Here is a 22,238-nt window from a genome sequence, read left to right on the forward strand (position 1 = left end):
GATTCAACGTTCAAAATAAAGCAATGTGAGCTGTTACTATTTTTGAAAGGGAAAATAAAATGTTTACAGTATATTAAAAGAGATTTTGGTGAAATATAAGAAAGATCTTTTTAAGCAAGATAGTCCTTCTTCCTGGGAAGGACATCGTCAGAGGGTACACAACACCTCCGGAATTCTTAGAAAATGGGATCCATTTTCCTGATATTTTTAAAACAGAGTTATTCAGGCGTAACTGACATACAACACAATGCACATATTTCAGGGGTACAATTTAAATTTTTTTGACATGTATACAGTAGATAAAGCTCAATTGTTCAATTTCTTCTTTCATGGATCATGTTTTTGGAACCATGTTTATGTGGTTTGGATATTTATTTTCTCCAAATCTCATGCTGAAATGTGATTCCCAGTGTTGGAGGTGGGGCTTGACGGGAAGTGTTTGGCTCATGGGGGTGGATCCCTCATGAATGGCTCAGTGCCATCCTCTGCTTGATGAGTCAGTTTTCCTCCAGTCACATAGATCTGGTTATTTAAAGTGTGTAGCACATTGAAGACCTAATGTGACTAGTAACCCATTAGAAGAAAACAGGATAATCTCACTATGTTGAGGTAGGGGAAGGTGTCTTAAGCACAAAAGGTACAAGTCAGGAAGGAAAAGTTTATTAAATTTGACTGCATGTAAACTCTAAATTTCTTTATAAAAAAGAAAAAAATAAACATAACAAATACTTCCAAATCCTGAAAGAAAACGTAGGCAATGTATATAATTCAGATTGCGTGTAGAACTACACATTGTCCTATTTGTACAGCACATGTGAAAAATGGACAATAGATATGAATAACCACATTACTCAAATGCCCAACACACATATGAACAGGTGCTCAAAATTACTAGTATTTAGTAATTTTACTTTAAAAGTAGCAACCTATATGGTAGAGGACTTGAGCCAAGAACAAGAAAGGATGTTTATGAACTGAAGATAACCAACTGTGACTTTTAGGGGAGGCTCCCATTGATAGACAATGTTAATAAATTCTGAGTTACTACTTTTAATATGAACTTATTATTTTTTCCTATAGGCAGGTGATAACTAGAGAAACTCCACTTATACATGTAGAATGTATAAGTGAAAATTGAAAGTATTATAAGGAACATTTTCAAAATAAGGAACACATTTCAAATACTTAAAACGATTAAACCACCTGAATGTCCCAGTCTTACCAGTGAAAGAAAAGAAGGAAATTTGCGTTTCCTGAGCATCTATTATATGCTAAACACAGTCAACTCAGCATGTTTCCTACTTATCTATAAGAATGCAACCTTCCTATAACCCTATTATGTGCTAACATTCACATATCAATAACAGTTTATATATAAGAAAATTGAGACAGCTTTTATCACATAAATATAAAATTTACATTTTACTCCATGATATCTGTTTACTTAAAACATATTTTAAAGTATTTGCTATAGGGTAAAATGTATACCCAAAGAAAATGCAGACAATTGATTTGGTGACTTCATAACCCAGGGGTGTACACACTGTAGTTGAGAAGCATGGCCCTGTACCATGCATAATAGCTGACACTGGATAGCACCTTATTGTGTACGAAGTGCTTTCACACAGAGTCTGGAAGACACAAAGAAAAGAAAACCTTGAGGGAGCATATAATTATCTCTGGATGGGGATGATAATTCCTATCTCCGGGTTGTAAATACACAGCATGGTATGCCTGATACAAGACAGTTAGCATTTATTATAGTCTCCCAATTACTACATTTTAAATTAGGTGGCATGAGTTACCTGAAACCAAACAGCTAGTAAAAGACAGTACAAATTACTGAATTCAAGTCTTCTGAATCCAGGACCTCTGCTTTTTCTTATGCCAACTGCCTGCTTATCATACAGAGAGTATGGAATGATTCCCTGTTTAAAAAATTTAAAAAGGAAAGGAAAATAAAACTAGTGTTATTTGCTTCCAAAACACCAACCCTCAGATATATAGTAGTCTTATAATTGAAGCATTAGCAATTCTTTTCTTTGTCAAATCATTTATTTCTTTTCATCTAGAATATTGGCACAGCTTGCTCCTTCACTCTGTTCAGATTTTCTGCTTAATTGTTTTTTTCTAAGCTCAACCTTCAATGAACACATGCTGCACAATAGCACATGATACCATTACTGTCTATTATCTCATACCTTTTATATTTCTTCATAGTACTTATCTGCTTGTAATATATAAGCATTCTATTATATATGACATTATAGTATAAATGCTATTGCTATTTGTTTATTCTTTAATAGCCAGCCTGCTGAAATAGAAGTGCCTTGTGGTCAAGGCTTTGTGTGCTGTTTATTGCTGTACTCCTAGCGCCTAGAGTAGTATCTTGCACATAGTAGGTTCTCAATAAACATTTGTTAAATAACATATGTTGAATCAACTCTCTAGGCATCCCATCTAAGACTTCAGCCCTGGGAATCTCTAATTCCCAGGTTCTATTCATCCATATGGCTTGATTACTGAAGAGCCAGAGTTGCCTGAGAATGCATAGAGCAAGTGTCCTCACTGCACATTCTTGAAGAGGGATGTTCAAGCCGGAAATAGCATAGATAAAAAGCAGAATTATAATCAAACCACATCTATCTACTTGTAGAATAATTTCAAAAGAGAGCAAGGTTAAGAAGGCTTTTAAAAATCCAAAGCATTATGCCAAATATATAACATATATATAATAAACGTGGAAAATTTAGAAACTTCCGTCTCTGGTGGGAGTAATCCAACTTCCTATGGTTCCACTGTGCAAGTTACTCTAGATTCTAAGAGGGAAGTAAAACATGGTGAATTGCAAGGAAACTTCAAGTAATTGAATTTGTGTGAACTTTCAGACTAAGCTGATAGAAAAATGCATGGTTTATTTTAATATTTCTGCTATTAGTTATTTTTTTCACGGCAATTTAACTTGTGAATCTAATATCTATTTAGACAATAACTGTACTTTTATTCTGGCTATGTCATAATATTCTGCAATTACAAAATCACATAATACTTAAATTACTGCCATAAAGCTAAGAAGAAATAACTTGCCATATTCCAAATTTCTAAAGGAGCTTGATCTCTGTTCCCTTCTCTGTTTTGCTCTTTTGTCATTCTTAGGTTAGAATCACGTTTTGGCTTTATCAGCCTAAGGAGCAGTTAGCCACCTGTTACTGAGTCAGGGAACAAAAAGACCAAGGCGATAGGTATTTGCACCATTAACTTCTCCCATCTTGTATGTCCATAATTCTGTATTATTATTTTTATTTTTGAGACGTAGTCTCACTTTGTCACCCAGGCTGGAGTACAGTGGCACGAGCTCGGCTCACTGCAAGCTCTGCCTCCCCGGTTCACACCATTCTTGTGCCTCAGCCTCCCGAGTAGCAGGTACTACAGGCGCCCACCACGCCCAGCTAATTTTTTGTATTTTTAGTAGAGACGGGGTTTCACCATACTAGCCAGGATGGTCTCGATCTCCTGACCTTGTGATCCACCCGCCTCGGCCTCCTGAAGTGCTGGGATTACAGGCATGAGCTACTGCGCCCGGCCAATTCTGTATTATTTTGCGTTTCTGACACTCATGACTTGATACCTTAAACATTCAAACATATAGAAACACTTATTTGTGTGAACAGCAGTTTCTTTCCTTCAACCAAAGATTGTCAATCCTTAATCTAAAACATGAAAGGAAATAAAATTCAAACACCGCTTCTCCATTACTTGTAAATTTTATTCCTCTCTTCTTAATATATTAACACCCAGATTTGAGCAAAAATATTAAGGATGGATGTGGTGGCTCATGCCTGTAATCCCAGCACTTTGGGAGGCTGAGGTAGGTAGATTGTTTGAGCTCAGGAGTTCGAGATCAGCCTGGGAAACATGGCACAACTTTATCTCCAAAAGAAAAAAAAAAGTTAAGAAATCAAAATTTCAATTAATTTTGCCCTTACTGCTAAGCAAATCTGAGTAAATTATAGATTTTAGATTTGGGGTAAGAATTCCCAAAACCAGCAGGGCGCCGTGGCTCATGCCTCTAATCCCAGCACTTTGGGAGGCCGAGGTAGGTGGATCACTTGAGGTCAGGAGTTTGAGACCAGCCTGGCCAACATGGTGAAACCTTGTCTCTACTGAAAATACAAAAATTAGCCAGGCTTGGTGGTGCATGCCTGTAATTCTGGCTACTTAGGAGGCTGAAACAGGAGAATCACTTGCACCCAGGAGGCAGAGTTTGCAGTGAGTCGAGATCATGCCATTGCACTCCAGCCTGGGCAACAGAGCAAGACTCCATCTCAAAAGAAAAAAAAAAATTCCCAAAACCAGATGTTTAGGAGTTCATTATTGACAACAGTAGAGAATCTCATCTTCAATTTTAGCGATAAATTATACCAAGGGAAATTTTGACAGCCAAAAGTGAAGTCCTGAAATGAAACAGAGCAAAGAAATTATCAATCTAGTAAAGATCCTCAAAGAATGCTTTCTGGAGAATAGTTTTAAATAAAATAAGCAAATAAAGAATGAAGACAGCAGAGATAAAGCCAGAGAAGTAGAAACTATCAATGTTTTTACTCCCTTCAAAAATAATATTGAAACTTAGTACCCAATGCAACAGTGTTGGGAGGTGGGGCCAAATGGGAGGTATTTAGATGATGAGTTTCACTCACATAAACGGATTAATGCCACTCTTAACAGGGGCTTGTGGGGGTGAATTCACCCCATTTGTCATTTGAGGACACAGCAAGAAGGCCTCACCAGTTACTGATGCCTTGAGCTTGGACTTCCACCTCAAGAACTGTGAGAAATACATTTCTGTTCTGTATAAATTACCCAGTCTATAGTATTCCATTACAGCAGCGCTATACAGACTAAAACAGTGGGAAAGTGTGCGTGTCCATTACAGGGAGGGTCAGAGAACAGTTTTCATGAGACAGAAACTTTTCATTCATATTTTCTCATGTGACATGCAATAAACATGAGATGACTGATGCCAACTCTGGCTGTGTACAGTATATCATGACTGGTTCACATCACTCCCAAGGTTTCCATATGTGTTCACTCTCCTCTCCCACCTCAACACTGAGTCTCTTTTTTATTCCATTCCAAAGTAAAGAGGTCGACCCTAGAACTACAGAAGCCCTTTCAGCCAACAGAGTTGTCTAGAGTTTATGGCATTAGTTTTGGGCAACAGGAAAAGTAAAATACAAAACTGCAATACAGAAACTACAAAATTTCAAGTAAGGACTGGCTGAGAGAAGCATTCAGATTGGAGAGAAAGGAATGGCATTGTTGTGAAAATGTGTTCTGGGAACTGACCTCAAATTGAGTTATAGGAGGCTGCAGTCTCACTGGAAAATGCTTACTGGCGCCAAGATATAACTGCTGCTTCCAGGAACATCCTCCCCCTCCTTAGCAATGTGGAACGGATTGAGGGAAACTCAAACAATCCCTTTAAGCAGGAAGTAAATAGATTAAGAGAGCAACCAGATGGCTTAAGGCACTATCAGTATAGCTATCCCCACCCCTCAGCCCCCTACTGGCTTTTCCTTCCTCTTTTTTTCTCATTGTATGAAAGACTACTCATACGTGCATTGCGGAGGAGGAGATCTGCCTTCTCTTGCTCCCACTTAAGACTGCCTCCTATGTAAGTTTCTCCTGACTAGCTCTTTGACTACCAACCAGCCTGGAGTGGTCTGCCTCTTCTTTGGTCTGAGCTTGCCTTGTGCTTATATAGGGTGGTTCTTAGTCCAGCAGGGCGTTTTCACAACAGCCACCTAACTATTTAACTACATTCACCCTTGGTGCAAGTGCCAAAAAAAAAAAGAAAAAGAAAAAAGGACCAAGGCGATAGGTATTTGCACCATAAACTTCTCCCATCTTGTATGTCCATAATTCTGTATTATTTTGCATTTCTAACACTTATCTCAGTTTGTCTATAGAATTGAATTGGCCTTTAGCCCTATCATATAATAATATACTTTGATTTTAATCACAAAATACGTATGTTAAGTAGAACACAATCTAGGACATACAAGATAATACAGAAAAAAAAAATGGATGTAGTGGGGAAAAGGAAACAGCACAAAACCAAGTATGATGAAAGAGATAAACTTTGATTTCTAATTTCAACTGAGAATCAATGGACAAAACATCAAAGCCAATATCTGAAATTCATGGTTTCATTCATGTAAGAGTTGGAGAGACAAATGTTAGTATTCCAAAAAAAGAAAATAATTGAGTTTAGGCTTTGGGAGAATCAGATTCCTGTGTTTTAACAGCAAGTGTCCAGCCCCAGCAGGAAGCATGAGAACCCAAACAATGCCCTTGTGCTAATATTGTTAAGTGGAGAATCTGTAAAGAGATAATGAAGAAAATGACATTCACATAAGCTTAAATGGGATATGAATGTTTTGCTAAAGAATAAAATGTGTGTAAAAATTAGTAAATCAAGGAAGAAATTTTGCTTAGCGGTCAAGTGCATGGGCTTTGGAATAAGATGGATCTGGTTTGAATCTGGCTCCAACACTAGTAGCTTAGTTTTTGGAAAATAGCTTCAATTATTGCTACACACTGGATTATGTTATCCAAATTCATATGATGAAGCCATAACCTCCCAATGTGATGATATTTGAAAGCAAGGCCTTTGGGGGGTAGTTTATGAGGGTGGGGTCCTCATAATGTTATTAGTACCCTTATAAGAAGACGCATCAGAGGGTGCTCTCTCTCTCACCACGAGGTGATGACCCCACATAAATATGGCCATCTGCAAGCCAGGAAGCGGGCTCATACCAGAAACCAAATTAGCCATCCTTGATTTTGGAGCCCTCAGCATCCAGAAGGCCCAAGTCAACTAAGATAGTAGTCTTCTCTAAAAAGGGGAAACTTTGCTGCATAGGGTTGATTTGAAAAACAAGTGAACAATGCATGTACCACAGTCTATTGTATCATGAAAAACCAATATGCAATAGGTCTTATTGTTCTTAGCAAGGTAAAGACATTTGCAATACTGACAGGAGAAATGTCACCTACAAATACTCCAAAGTGTGAAGTGACATAAATGTTTCTGCACAACTAAAACTTTGGTGTATGTGGAACAGTATGGAAAATGAGGCCAGAAAGGTAAAATAGTAAGCTGCTTTTTGTCATAAAGAGGGAAACTGAACCCTCAGTTGTTAAAAAATAGGTACACAATTGAGAGATTTTATCCAAAATAATGTCTGATTCATATAAATTTAGTCACTTTAATAATGTAGCTACATAATTTATACATATATATATTCACACATTTTTCACTTTATCAGAAATTTTTGTATATTTTTCGCTTTATCAGAAATGTTTGTATATTTTACTAATGACTTTTCTGTATGATAGCACAAATTACCATTGTTGGCCACTGCCACAGAGTGGGGGAAAATGCACATTTTTAAGCATTTCTTTCTTCATCTATGAAAATTTCATCTTCGCCGTATGAACTATGGAGCATTGTCCTGAATTGCCCTTATTGGTGACAGCAATTTGTGTGTTGTATGCTGGAGTCCCAATTGAGGACATTACTGCATATAAAATGATTATAAGTAAAAGGCAGAAATGTTTTGAATGGTCATAACTTCCAAGGGTCTTTACCCTTTGACCTCTGGATTGGGGTTCCCAATGACCGCCCTAATATCCTTCTCTACCTACTGCCTTAAGGCCAACTCAATGTATCCACATAAAGAGCAACCTAAAGCCAGTAAAAGATCACCATGAACACCCAGAGGTGTTTATGGCTGTCATTCCAGATCCTCTTTGCTTTTTCTTGACTTATTCCTTCTTTGATAAAGTTATTCGAGTGGTTTGAAATCCAGAATTCAGCTATCCCCTTCATGGCCCTAATTTGGATTAAAACAATCAGCTTTCTTTTGCTCTGTAGATGGCCTTGAATAGTACATATTAACTGTCAATGGGGCCCCTTTTCCAACTCATGACCACATCCTGCTTGCAGATCTGCTGCTGGGTTAGCACCACATCATCTGCTAGTTGACGCCATTTAGTTAACATCCTGGGGTTACAGCACTCTAAAGGGCATCCATTGTCCTTAACAGAGAAAAATGCACTGCTGAGCAAAGGATTAAACAGGCTCCTCATGCTGCCAGAAGTTCAGTGCATTTTCCGGGATTTTCAAGGCTTCGATGCTGTCATATTGTGAGCCCACTACCCACTTGTATTTATCCATGAATAATGCAGAAAATATGAGCAATCATGAATCTAATCATTGAAGTAAAGTAACCTAGTTATAGTCAAGAGGACAGCTAGTGTTAAACTCCTTCATATAAATTTGAGGAACGGTTTACATATTCATAATGACTTTCTGATCTGGAAATCCCCCAGGTTTGTCAGTTATTAACAATTGGATGAATAATTCAGGTAGTATTTAAACAAACAGCGATTTCATAGCAGATGCTTCCCCATCCAGGAGATGCAGTAAAGTATTAGTAGCAATAGATGCTCCTACCAAGATCTCCTCCTGCCACTGCCACTCTGTGCACAGGAAAGGAGGGAGAAGAAGCCACCTTGCTTCTCTTATATTTGAGCATCATTTAAGACAATATAGGTCTCTAATGACCCACATGTAAGCCTGCTGGGTAAGAAAGTTCTAATGTTGGAATTCCTTTCAGCTATTTAATTTTGTGGAAAAAAAAACTTATTTATTTGTATTTATATACATTTATGAGGTACAAGTGTAATTTCGTTACATGGACATATGGCATATTGGGGAAGTCAGAGATTTTAGTGTACACATCACCCGAAAAATGTTCACTGGACCCATTAAAGTAATTTCTCATCCCCCACTTCCCCTCACCACACCCTCTAGCCCTTGCCAGCAGGAAACTGTTCATTTTCTCTGACTAACAGAAACGAAAGCTAAAAACACTGGTGGGAGGAGTCTCCACATTGCTCCTACTCCATTCTCTCTGGGGCAATAACAGAATAGGAGCAAGCCAGGACTAGTCAGCTAACTGACTCAACCAAGGCCTTTTTTCCTTGTTATCTTTGCACATACTTCATTTTCTTGGCATTTCTGAAGATTACAACATCCTGCAGTTCCGTTTCTGGGAACTTTACTGATTTATCTCCCCCCTCACACAAAATAATCATTGTTTTCTGCATTGCTGAAGATCTCAACATCTGGACTAGTGTTGAAAAAATTTCCAGTGAGGTGAGTACTGTTGCTGATTTTGTAAATATGATCTTGTTCCTTCCTTGAAGTCCCCAAAATCACAAGGGGACAATCAGTATTCGTTATTCAGGGTCATGGGGCCATGGGAGTAGGGCTGGGTATTCAGAAAAGTTGCCGAGTTGCTTGATATGAATCCTTCATTTACTTAGGAAGATAACAGGATTCTTTTATTCCACCACAACTGAGGACTGAACAAGAGAAAATGCATTTTGACCACTGCAGATTTTAAAACTAATTCTCTGAGTGTGTATTGGCATAAGTTGGTACTTAGAAGAGGGCTTTGGTTATTTTGGCTGGAAGAAGCGTTGGAAACTCGGTAGCTGTGGTGGGTTCTCAAGATAGTGATGTGAAAAAAGTATCATGAAAGAATATTAAGTAAAAAACACATCTGAACATAGAGGTGTATTATATGACATCATCTCAATTTTACAAAACATGAGAACAAATGTACACATAGAGTAGAAAATTTTTTTAACTTTCACAAACACAGTTATTCATGGTACATGATGTCTTAATATTTTCATAAATATGTTGATCTTTTACTTTAGCTCCATTCTACAGTGGGTGCTAGGGGCAGAATTTCAGTCATTTTGGAATTACTCTCTGCTCTCCTGAAAGTTAATGATTTTTTTTTCCTTGTGGCAGGGTATAGGGGAGTGGAGGGGAAGTCAATTAGGAAAAGGTTACTATTGCTTACTTTTCAAATTTTTAAAAGATGTTTTCTATAGCCTGGTACAATATTTCATGTGTGCTTAAATGGAATGTGAGATTTTTAAATGTTGATTTCAGAATTTTATTAGATAAATGTTAAGTTTATTAATTGCGTTGTTCAAATTTATTATATCATTACAGATTTTTTTACCTTGTTCGTTTAGTAATTGAAACATAAACTGAAATCTCCTATTATAAAGTTTGCTTTTTCGGCCGGGCACAGAGGTTCACGCCTGCAATCCCAGTACTTTGGGAGACCAAGGCGAGCTGATCACTTGAGGTGTCAGAGGTTCCAGACCAGCCTGGCCAGCCTGGCGAAACCCCATCTCTATTAAAAATACAAAAATTAGCTGGGTATGGTCGTGCGTGCCTGTAATCCCAGCTACTCAGGAGACTGAGGCAGTAGAATCGCTTGAACAGGGAGGCAGAGGTTACAGTGAGCCGAGATTGTGCCACTACACTCTAGCCTGGGCAAGTGAGCAAGAAAAAAAAAACTGTCTCAAAAAAAAAAAACTGGTTTTTTTCCTTGTAGTGCTCTCACAATCACATATGTATGTGTACATATAATATACATTCACACACAAATATATGTATATGGAATCATGTAGACAAACAAGTACATACATATAAATATATGTGTGTGTAGTGATGTCTGTGCATGTGTGTATACGAAGAGAAATATATACTAATTATAGTACCACGAAGCACTATAAAATAATAAATAATATCATTAGATAAATTCATAACTAAAACTGTTATAATTTCCTAGGAATTGAACCTTTTATCATTATGTGGTATCTGAAGTTACTTTTGGGCTTAAGGTATATTTAAAGTTACACAAACATAGATAAACTGGCTTTCTTTAGTTATTCTTTGCAAGATAATTTTTAACAATTTTTTTCACTTTTTGTTAAGAACATGTATGTAGATTTCTTAAATCAAATTTGATGAAAGTTGTCAATTAACAGGTCAGACCTCTTAGGTATATGCTGGTAATTAACAATCTGCAATCTTTTCTTCAATTTATGACAAATTTATATCATCTCACTATCTAAGACAATTGCTTGAGTGTATTGTCATGCTTCTTTTTCTTCCCTCCCTTTACCATGCTGTTGTAATTTCTGTTTCTCTTCTCTTTGATCAGGGCTTTCTTTTTAAGGCATTAGGAGCACATAAAAAAGTTTATTTTTCACTCTTCTTATCTTTTGGCTGGCAGCATTTTTAATTTTATTCATTGTTTTCTTATTAAATATTCTTTTCAATAGATGTTTTCTTGTGGCATGAGTCTTTGTCTTGCAAAAAGACCGCGGCCCTGAGTATCACAAAATAATTTTTGAGACTCTTCTATTTAAATATCATTGTGCCTAAATTAAAACTCTAAATGTAAAATTATATTTTCCCTTAAGACAAGATGAAAGCACCTCTTCTGTGCAGTGGAGCTAGATAGATTTTGAAATTAAGAATCTGGAGGCTTCAGAAAGGCTATTTAGTGTATATATTCTAAATACTGTCTTACTGGAAACTCCACTGGGATATAAATAATTACTCCAAAATCAAACACTAATACTGCAAAACAAAACATGTGAACGTTCACATTTAAGTGAAATAAAGATTATACATAGCCTACTGTCATCCCAAATCTGGTTTTATTTTGCAAATAAATTGTGCTGTCACACTTGTTTAGAAACATGTGCTCGGTGCCACAAAGAAAAACCAGCACTTAAACAGGAAATTTCTCAGCAAAGCATATTTGCTTCTACAGAAGGGTGCTGCCTGCGTCAGTCACAACGCACAGTCTAAGCTGACCAGATTGGCTACTGCTTTAAATTGTACAGGGCTAATTAGGCAGGAAGGAAGAGACTGTGCCTTAACAATTAGGCGGGAAGGCATGTCTGGGGCGTGGCAAAGGAGGAAAGGGTTGTTTATAGAACAAGAAAGAACAGGAAAGTTTGAAGAGGAACTTATTGTTTCTAGCACACTCACAAAATAAGTGAAAACTTTCCACTGAAATTTTTTTTTTTGGTTTTGCAATTGATATGGAACTTTGGACCAGTATTATATAAAAACGATTCCATTGTCCTGCTTTGGACAGTTTTGATATAGCGATTCACTTTCAATTTGATTCTTGAATCTTTGTAGGTGATCTATACAGAGTAGTTTTGTTTATTATATTCTTCAGTTTCACTATAATGTGTTTTTGTATAGATTTTACCTTCATTCTCTGGACCTTTTCAATCCAAGCATCCTCCTGTTCTCATAAGAACGAAGCAATTTTTTTTTTGATGGAATCTTGCTCTGTCACCCAGGCTGGAGGGCAGTGGCACGATCTCCACTCACTGCAACCTCCATTTCTTGGGTTCAGGCGATTCTTGCCTCAGCCTCCTGAGTAGCTGGGACTGCAGGCGTGTGCCACCACACCTGGCTAATTTTTTGTATTTTCAGTGTAAATGAGGTCTCACGATGTTAGCCAGGATGCTCTTGATCTCCGGACCTCCTGATCCGACCGCCTTGGCCTTCCAGCATGCTGGGATTACAGGTGTGAGCCACCACGCCTGGCCCAATTAATAGCCCCTGAAATTTAAATATCTTGGTTATACAAAAGATACACAAAGACATCATTCCCAAACTTAAAAAAATTCATTAATTAAAAATTTTTGGAATCCATATCTTGCACTGTCATCATGGAAATATACAGGTGTTAAGAGGTCAAGAGGAGTGACACTCTGTCCGTAAGGGGACTCTGAAAAATCTACCAGGAGACAAAGCCTCAGTTGAGTCTTAAGGTTGTATGGGAAGTAGTCAAAGAAAGAAATGTGGGAATGGCTTTCCAGGCAATAAGAAGGAACTAGAAAAGTCATGAGGCATGAAGACACAAGGTGTCTGGCATCTTTGTGAAGCATAGCTACAAGGAATACAAAAGTACTAGGAGCAAAAAAGATGCAGCTTCTTCAACATTTTCTGAGAGAGTATAGGAAGCAAGGAATTTTTGGAAAGAAAAAGGAGAAATATTGAAGGATTTCAGTGGAATATAAATGTGGCTTATCGAGAGAAAACTGGTTGTGCAAAAAGAAATAATTAGACAAATCAAGTCTGAAATAAGAAAAATAAAACAACCAATAAAATAATTTCAGTGAATAAATACTGTGATGCTGCACTAGAAAGCATGCAGATTTTCAGCAAAGTGATGGTTTTATGGGTACAGAGAACAGAAGCCATGGTCTAGCACCAAAGAAGGGAGGATGTTAATGACAGCCAACTAGGGAAGAGTCAAGGAGAATAGTGTCGGTGTCCCAGCATGCAACTGTAGCGCTGTAGCAGAAGGTTATTCATATAAGGTGGGAGGCTGCAGCCCATTTACACCTAGGCCACTCCGGTCATACTGGGTGTGGGAAGATTTAAGAAACAACAGGCGGGATCTAGGGAATAGGCTCCAGCCCTAGTAAAGGATAAGAAGAGGAACCAAGGGCTTTGACACTGCAGAGCTCACACACTAAACACTGAGACAATTGCTTGTTCTCAGACCTCCCTCTAACAACTGGACCCAACTCAACTATTCTCATTCAAAGGGAAGAATTTCTTAGACATTCCTAACGCAGCAGCAGTTCTTCACTCAATTTCTACAGTAACACATTTGGTCATTAAGTCCCTCTTTATCACACATATTCATGAACAACTCTTTCATATGGGCCACTGACTCACATAGTCATACGTCATCTTTTAAATTGTCTTATACACGTGTAACACTGTATACCATTTTCTCTTGTAGGCTCACTTATATCTGTAAAGATGGAAAAAAAATACAAGAACATTGTTCTACTGAAAGGATTAGAGGTCATCAATGAGTATCATTTTAGAATGGTTAAGTCTTTACTGAGCAAGGATTTAAAACTTAATGTAAAAATGAGAGAAGAGTATGACAAAATTCAGATTGCCGACTTGATGGAAGAAAAGTTCCGAGGTGATGCTGGTTTGGGCAAACTAATACAAATTTTCAAAAATATACCAACACTTGAAGGCCTGGCTGAAACTCTTAAAAAAGAAAAGTTAAAAGGTAATTGGGAAGAGGGAACACCCACTCCCTGCAACCATCCCCAAACCCTCCCCAACCTTGATTAGACCCCCACCTCGGCCATACTTGAGATGTGTTTTCCCCAATTTGTGACTCAACTGCTGAGACAATGTGGGTACTTCAGAGGCCAACAAGTTGACAACTTAGGGCATTCCATTACTGTTGTGGATTGATGGATTTCAGAGTGTCTATTTGGGATCAGTGAAAGAACAAAAGTGAGAGGGAGTTGAAGGGGGACTGAGACTTCCAGTACATTAGAAAGCTCATATAATAATAAAATCATAAAAATTGTTGTTTAAATTCAAAATATGTACATTTAGTCAATTAATGTATCTGTTCTATTGAGACTATTTAACCCTTTATAATTTAAAAAAATGCAGTACTTAAATGTGAGCCTGTCTCTCAGAAGTCTGATCTCCCCTCTTGTTATATCAAATTTTAAAAAAAGGATTTAAAAAAGTCTAAGTTCAAAATCAGTATATCCTACCTCATGGAAACCTTTGGCTGGTTTCTATAATTTAAATAGCTTACCTGGGGAATGTGACCTATCAGTCTGTGTCATGAAAACATTTGTTTTTAAAAGGAAATGATAGGAGAACCACACTGTGAAAGGGTTGACTGAAGCACATGGAGTTCAGAGAACAGGAAGCATGTGCTCAGTGCACAGCGGGGGAGTGAGGAAAGTACTGAGGAGCATGAGTCAGTGCCTGTGCCTGTCTTGTGACTGCTGGCCTCCTTGAGGCCAGGCTGGGCTAATGCAGTAGAGGTAGACTGAAGCACAGGTGAACCCTCAAGCAGGAACGGAGAGCAAATTGTATTGAAACTGCTTCAGCTGTCGGAGATCGTTTATATGTCTTCTTTTTTTCTGCATTGGTTGTGAATAAAATTGAATCTATTCCAGCAAAACAACTAGCCCCATCAAGAAAGAGGAAGAAGGAAGTCGATCCTGCTTCACCTGCACCCTCCACAAGTGGCACTGTCAACACTGAAGGAGCAGAGGCAACTCCTGGAGCTCAGGTAAGCTTCAGGGAGAGGAGCAGGCTTCAAGTCCCACAGAGGAAGCTCTGCTACGGCTCTTCCACTCAACTTCTCCAGCAGGCAGTTATTTCTTCATGCTTCCCATCAAGTTTCAGATTTACCATATTGTATGATAACTTAACATCTTTTTGATGATCAAAGCAATGAGCCAAACACATGAGTAAACATAATGTAAACATATATAACATAAATGTGGTACCTTCATTCTAGTAGAGTGGAGTGTCAACATGACAGTCAGGTAAGTAAATACTTCGTCCATGTGTATAAAAACCTAGTTTTTCTAATCCCAAGCCAGCACATCCCATAACAGAAATAATTAGAGAAATAATGTGTATAACATTCTCCGCTTTCTTCGTTTAATGAAACCATCTATGCCCACCTCTTACAACTGACCAGAGATGGGCAGCAAGCTCTCAAGTTTCTAAGAAACATCTTCTTAGGAATAATAAAACGACTATCCAATAACGAAAATGTGCTCTACTTCAATTGGCACTGAAAACAAATAACAGAAAAATCAAACCACTTGCAGAAAAGAAAAAAACCAACCAAAGAGAAGGCTGGAACGAAAGGGAGTAAGATGTCCGAGGAGCAGACTCAGCCTCCCTGTCCTGCAGGAGCCGGCTTGTCCGCAGCCGTGGGCCTTTCCCCACCTCCCAAGACCTCATCATCAGCTCCACCCAACACTTCCTCAGCTGAGGTACACTCTTCCTGGTCCCGTCTCGCTTTGTTTTTTTCAACCCAAAGTAAAGGACTGATTTCATCTGTTACTTAAAAATTGCATTGATAATTTGCTAGTTAATCAAATGTACGTATTGAGAAAACACTACATTTTGATCTTTTGCTTCCACAGGGATACTTGATGAACTTGACATTATCTCTGACTGCAGGAAGTTTTCTGTTCTGTGTTGTTTGGGGAAGGGAGAGAGAGCTGTGGGGTACAGAACTGTCAGCTGTGGGCTCGCTGTCTACTGTGTTCCATGTCAGACCTCTCCAGCACCTGTTAGTTTGTGAATGAGGTTATCCATACCTTCAGCACTTTTTCTTATAAACAACCCCCCTGCATTAAAAGTGTTCTATTGCAATTCAAGGAGACTGAGATGTTAAAGAGAAAATACGTTAAAGAAAACCCACTCTGAGACCCAGGTTTCTGTTAGCATGCTACCTGCTAGAGCCCTGACACTGAGAAAGGCGATGGTAGTGGGAATGACACTCCGCAGAGCGTCTCCAGTCTGAGCCTACTGAGATGATGGCATTCTGAGGGGTTGATCGCACATGTGTTCTCACCCGCTGTAAGCTAACTGAATCTTGGGTAGAAACACTACGAGATGTGCTCTTAAAATTGCCCTGTCTACACTGGTGATAACTGAACACTCTTCACGTCTGTAGTTTGTGGTGGGCACCATTTTTCATTTTAAGTGTCATTTAACTTTGTCTATTTTTAGGCTCTGGCACTTTAAGCTGGTAAGAGAAATAGTATAAGAAATTATTTCATTCTAAAATGTATTATTTATCTATTTACTGTTGTTGTTGAGACAGAGTCTCGCTCTGTCACCCAGGCTGAAGTGCTGTGGCACGATCTCGGCTCCCTGCAGCCTCCACCTCCCGGGTTGCTGGGATTACAAGCGCCTGCCACCACACCTGGCTAATTTTTGTACTTTTAGTAGAGCCACGGTTTCACCATTTTGGCCAGGCTGTTCTCGAACTCCTGAACTCAGGTGATCCACCCGCCTCGGCCTTCCAAAGTGCTGGGATTATAGGTATGAGCCACCGCGCCTGGCCCTAAAATTTATTTTAAGTTACTTCATGACACTGGCTTTCAGTATCCACTGGTCTTATGTTGCTCTTATGCTCTATTTCTTAAGGGTGATTCTGTTTAGAGAAAGGTCATCTTTTCACTATATGGTCTCCTCTATTACTTCCTCTTGCTATTATACCAGTTTAAGGTATCTTCTGCCCTGGCTAGCAATCCCTGTCTATCCTGACTCCAGCTCTAAACATCCGTGCAAGTTTTGGGGCCCTATGTTATACTGAGTTCACTGAATAGCAGTTCTGTATTTCTCGATCAGACATTTTTCTTTGTTCTCCTGTGCTATCATACACAGAACCCGAAAACAGTGGCCAAATGTCCGGTAACTCCCAGAAAAAATATTCTCCAAAAGGGCCCACTGATAGTGAAGGTACTGAGTACAACGAAGCCATTTGAATACGAGACCCCAGAAATGGAGAAAAAAACAATGTTTCATGCTACAGTGGCTACACAGACACAGTTCTTCCATGTGAAGGTTTTAAACACCAACTTGAAGGAGAAATTCAATGGAAAGAAAATCATCGTCATATCAGATTATTTGGAATATGATAGTCTCCTAGAGGTCAACGAAGAATCTTCTGTATCTGAAGCTGGTCCTAACCAAATGTTTGAGGTTCCAAATAAAATCATCAACAGAGCAAAGGAAACTCTGAAGACTGATGTTCTTCACAAACAAGCTTCAGGAAATATTGTATATGGGATATTTATGCTACATAAGGTAAGTCCTCAAAATTTTTTTGTTTCATTTTTCCACCAACACCTAAAATTAAAAGCCTTGATGTGTGAGATGAAGCTTTGCCTATAAACTGGATATTGGAATCCAGGACTCTGAAGACTAATGGCAGGTGGATAAAAACTTCTCTGAAGATAAGACTGGGATTAGGGGACCTGTTAATGTTTCTTTCCCATGTTCTCCATCCCAGAACATTAAACTTAGGTCTTTACGGTAATGTTCACTGAGAAACCTTAAGACTTTATCAGTTGTTATTATCTATGCTAAGTGATCAAGGACAGTGTGAGGTCTACATCCATACACATGTAACACTAAGTTTATCCCTTTGGTTGTTATTTCTACTGTTGTAAAAATCACATTGTTTTTATTTTGAATGAAGTATTGTCCTCTGAGGCTTGAGTTCTGGTTGTGACAGTCAGAATAAGAAATAAATTGACTACTCATGGCTGGAAAACAAATGCAGAAAGTAGGTAGGACAATGTTCTGACCAAATGAAACTAATTCGTCATGAAGAAATGGAACAATTGGGAAATATGAATTTGGATGATACTTGGAAAATCAGGTAATCTAAATTTGTCATTTACATATAAGTAACCAAAAAAATAGAGTACAGAGTGCTTTTCCTGATGTGTTCCAGTCCAAATTCATGAAACTAGTTAGCATGAGACATTCAACCCCCTAAAAAAACCATCTATCCTCTGCTATTGATTCAAGCAATTTCTTATCTGATCAATATGCACTATCCATTATATTTGTTTCCTAGAACAAGCCATTTAACCTGCATTACTTTCTGTACACACTCTTTTTGTTTGTTCATTTTTTGAGACGGAGTCTCGCTCTGTCGCCCAGGTTATAGTGCAGTGGCGCGATCTCGGCTCACTGCAACCTTCGCCTCCTGGATTTAAGCGATTCTCCTGCCTCAGCCTCCTGAGTAGCTGGGACTATAGGTGTCTGCCACTACGCCTGGCTAATTTTTTGGATTTTTAGTAGATACGAGGTTTCACCATCTTAGCCAGGATGGTCTCGGTCTCCTGACTCTGTGATCTGCCTGCCTCGGCCTCCCAAAGTGCTAGGATTACAGGCATGAGCCACTGCGCCCGGCCTATGTACACACTCTTAAAAAGATGATTCTTATAAACCCAATCTAGAATGATGAGTAATAGCGAAAAGCTGGAATGTTTGAGCTCAAGGACTTGGTTTCAGGAGGGGGTACAAATATTGAAAGAGACTCAGTAAATGCAGAAGGTAGAAAAAGTAATTAGAGAGTTACTAAAAGCTTGCTTTTTCTTACAGATTCCTTGTCATTCACTGAATAAATAGTTGTAGCAGATATCCATTCTTTTTGCATAGGGCCAGGGACCTAAAAAGGCTATCAGAGATTTCAGCTTCCTCGGTATCAAGGTGCTATGGGAAGCATAGCTGCCCTGGAGGTGAAAGCAGTAGAAATTTGGAAGAAAACTCATTGTTCTAGAACTTTCATAGAAATACCTCAGATAGGAAAGACTTAAACAAAAAGGATATTGAGGGAGGGCTCTCTGCAAAGATCTGGCCTAAGATATATGCATATCTGTACTAGGAGTTGCTGTCCTGCGTCTTGTTTAACTCTTACAAGGGACTTTAGCCCATATGTGGTTGTTATTAATTACATTCTCAGGAACAGAATATTAATTTTGTTACAGAAAACAGTAAATCAGAAGACCACAATCTATGAAATTCAGGATGACAGAGGAAAAATGGATGTAGTGGGGACAGGACAATGTCACAATATCCCCTGTGAAGAAGGAGATAAGCTCCAACTTTACTGCTTTCGACTTAGAAAAAAGAACCAGATGTCAAAACTGATTTCAGAAATGCATAGTTTTATCCAGGTAAGAATTAAATAGGCAAATATTAGTTTTCCAGAGTGGAAATGATTTGCTTTAAGTTTTGGTAAAAACAAATTTGTAGGTTTTTTTACAGAGTTCAGCAGGAGGCATGAGAAAACAGATGTTCTCCTTGTATTCACATTTACTTTTTTTAATTATTTTTTTCTGGATGGAATGATATGATAGGAAGGATACATTTTTAAAAAGAAAGAAAAGCTGAACTTTATTGAAGAAATTAAACTCTGAATTTTATATAAACTTTTAAGTGATTGTAGGGTTGGGATTTAAAATTACATGTTCTCCATTTGTGAATTCGAAAACGTCGTGTGTGTGTGTGTGTGTGTGTGATACTTTCTAGTTTGTAACATTAAAATACACATATGTGTGTATTTAGTGATCCACAAAAATACCTAGTCTGAAAATTAAAATTATTTGCAGTGATCAAAATTATGTCCCACTGACAAAGTTGTATACAAAGGAGGCTCTCTAATTTGTTAATTTGAATTCAAATATTAACCTGTTAAGTTTCCTTACAGTACATGATTTTACACTGTTGCCATTTTGAATGTTTTTAATTATTTATTTCAGTAGGTTTTTGAGAAACAAGTGGTGCTTCGTTATAGGAATAAGTTCTTTAGTGGTGATTTGTGACATTTTGATACACCCTCGTCCAAGCAGTGTACACTGTACCCAATGTGTAGTGTTTTATCCCTCACCCCCCTCCCACTCTTTCCCTTGAGTCCCCAAAATCCACTGTATCATTCTTATGCCTTTGTGTTCTCATAGCTTACCTCCCACTTATGAGTGAGAACATACAATGTTTGGTTTTCCATTCCTGACTTACTTCACTTAGAATAATGGTCTCCAATTCCATCCAGGTTGCTGTGAATGCCATTAGTTTGTTCCTTTTTGTGGATGAGTAATAGTATTCCACGGTGTATACATACCCCATTTCTTTATCCATTTGTTTTGATGGGCATTTGGACTGGTTCCATATTTTTGCAATTGTGAATTGTGCTGCTGTAAACATGCATATGCAATGATCTTTTTTTGTATAATGACTTCTTTTCCTCTGAGTAGATACCCAGTAGTGGGATTGCTGGATCAAATGGTGGATCTGCTTTTCAGTTTTTGTTGTTGTTGTTGTTGTTGTTTTTGTTGTTTTTTGTTTGTTTGTTTTTGAGATGGAGTCTCGCTCTGTCGCCCAGGCTGGAGTGCAGTGGCGCGATCTTGGCTCACTGCAAGCTCCGCCTCCCGGGTTTACGCCATTCTCCTGCCTCAGCCTCCGGAGTAACTGGGACTACTACAGGCGCCCGCCACCCCGCCCGGCTAGTTTTTTGTATTTTTTAGTAGAGACGGGGAGTTTCACCGTGTTAGCCAGGATGGTCCCGATCTCCTGACCTCGTGATCCGCCCGTCTCGGCCTCCCAAAGTGCTGGGATTACAGGCTTGAGCCACCGCGCCCGACCAGCTTTTCAGTTCTTTAAGGAATCTGTACACTGTTTACTACAGTGGTTCTACTAGTTTACATTCCCACCAGCAGTGTAGAAGTGTTCCCTTTTCACCACATCCATGCCAGCGTCTATTTTAGCAATTTTTTTGATTATGGTCATTCTTGCAGGAGTAATGTGGCATCATTTTGTGGTTTTGATTTGCATTTCCCTGATCATTAGTGATGTTGAGCGTTTTTCTTTACCTTGTTGGCTATTTACATATATTCTTTTGAGAATTGAATATTCACGTCCTTAGTCCACTTTTTGATGGGATTGTTTGTATTTGAAATGCTTGTTCCCCGGTGCCATAAAGAAATAGTATTTGAATATAAATTTAATTTTTTCAACGAGGCCATTTTTATAGTTTTTGTAGAAAGGGTACACTAGCCAGCAGTTTTGCCACAAGAGTATACCAAACAAAGGAGACAAGGTCATTTATAACCTGAGGCATCCACCCTACTGCAGCGCTCAGTTTCCACTGGCTGGAACGGGACCTCACATTCTGTATTTGTCCCAACTGGCTAGCAACTTAGAACTTTTTAAAAGAGGCAAAAGCAGAGGAGAACAAAGGAAGGTGGAAGTAACTTGTGGAATGTTGAGAAAGGTAAAAACGCCTTTAAATAAGGAAGAGGAACAGGCTATGACCTAATGCTTGTTTGGATCAGTATAAGCATGTTAGGTCAAATATTTAGGCTAAATTGTGGGAGCTAAGAACATAAAGTACATTGATTTTTTTTATTACAGCTAGTAGATATTTAAGAATGTTAGCACAGGTCTTTGAATACATTTTGCCTTTAAGAGAAGTTCCTATTTATTTCTAATTAGATGAGGAGGAAAGTTTTTGAGGAGGAACCTCTACTTTTTTATAATTTCCCCTCTTTTTATTTCATAATTCTTCTTTAAACTTGTTTAATATGTTTTGACTTAATTGTTTTGTTTGTCCTTTTAAGAGAAGTCATTTTTCAGAATAGGGTAGAGGAGAGTTAGGAGCTGCCTCTGTAAGAGTAGCAGAGATAAGTTTTTGTGTAAAGTTTCGAAGGCAGTGAATAATATAACACCCTACAAGAATAAGTACACCAATAACAAGAGCGAACAAGGTGAGAATTGAAGTTAAAAAATTTTTTAGCCACTGAACCAATGTTTTATTATTTTAGAAAAAGGGTTATTTATTTTAGAATTGTTGGCAAGTTTATTGGATACGGCTGTTAATCCTTGTAACACTTTTGTTATAGTTTTATCGGGGCAGTATTTTTAGGAACAAAGGTATAACATTGAG

General features: G+C 38.3%; 1 protein-coding gene across 5 annotated transcripts in view; it reads left to right on the forward strand.

The window, feature by feature from the left end:
* Positions 1-8,937: 8,937 nt before the first annotated feature.
* Positions 8,938-22,238, forward strand: part of IFI16 (interferon gamma inducible protein 16) — a 41,577-nt gene continuing 28,276 nt past the window's right edge. For 4 of the 5 annotated variants that reach the window (XM_021925429.2, XM_021925425.2, XM_021925430.2 and 1 more), the window contains exons 1-6: positions 8,938-9,226; positions 13,725-14,009; positions 14,929-15,044; positions 15,595-15,762; positions 17,168-17,590; positions 19,285-19,473. In XM_021925429.2, coding sequence (XP_021781121.2) covers positions 13,745-14,009; positions 14,929-15,044; positions 15,595-15,762; positions 17,168-17,590; positions 19,285-19,473 — 1,161 coding nt within the window. In that variant the 5' untranslated portion in view covers positions 8,938-9,226; positions 13,725-13,744. The remainder of the gene's footprint in view (positions 9,227-13,724; positions 14,010-14,928; positions 15,045-15,594; positions 15,763-17,167; positions 17,591-19,284; positions 19,474-22,238) is intronic. The other variant, XM_003892880.5, reaches the window with a different exon arrangement.

Source organism: Papio anubis, chromosome 1, assembly GCF_008728515.1.
Source record: "Papio anubis isolate 15944 chromosome 1, Panubis1.0, whole genome shotgun sequence".
Lineage (NCBI taxonomy): Eukaryota > Metazoa > Chordata > Mammalia > Primates > Cercopithecidae > Papio > Papio anubis.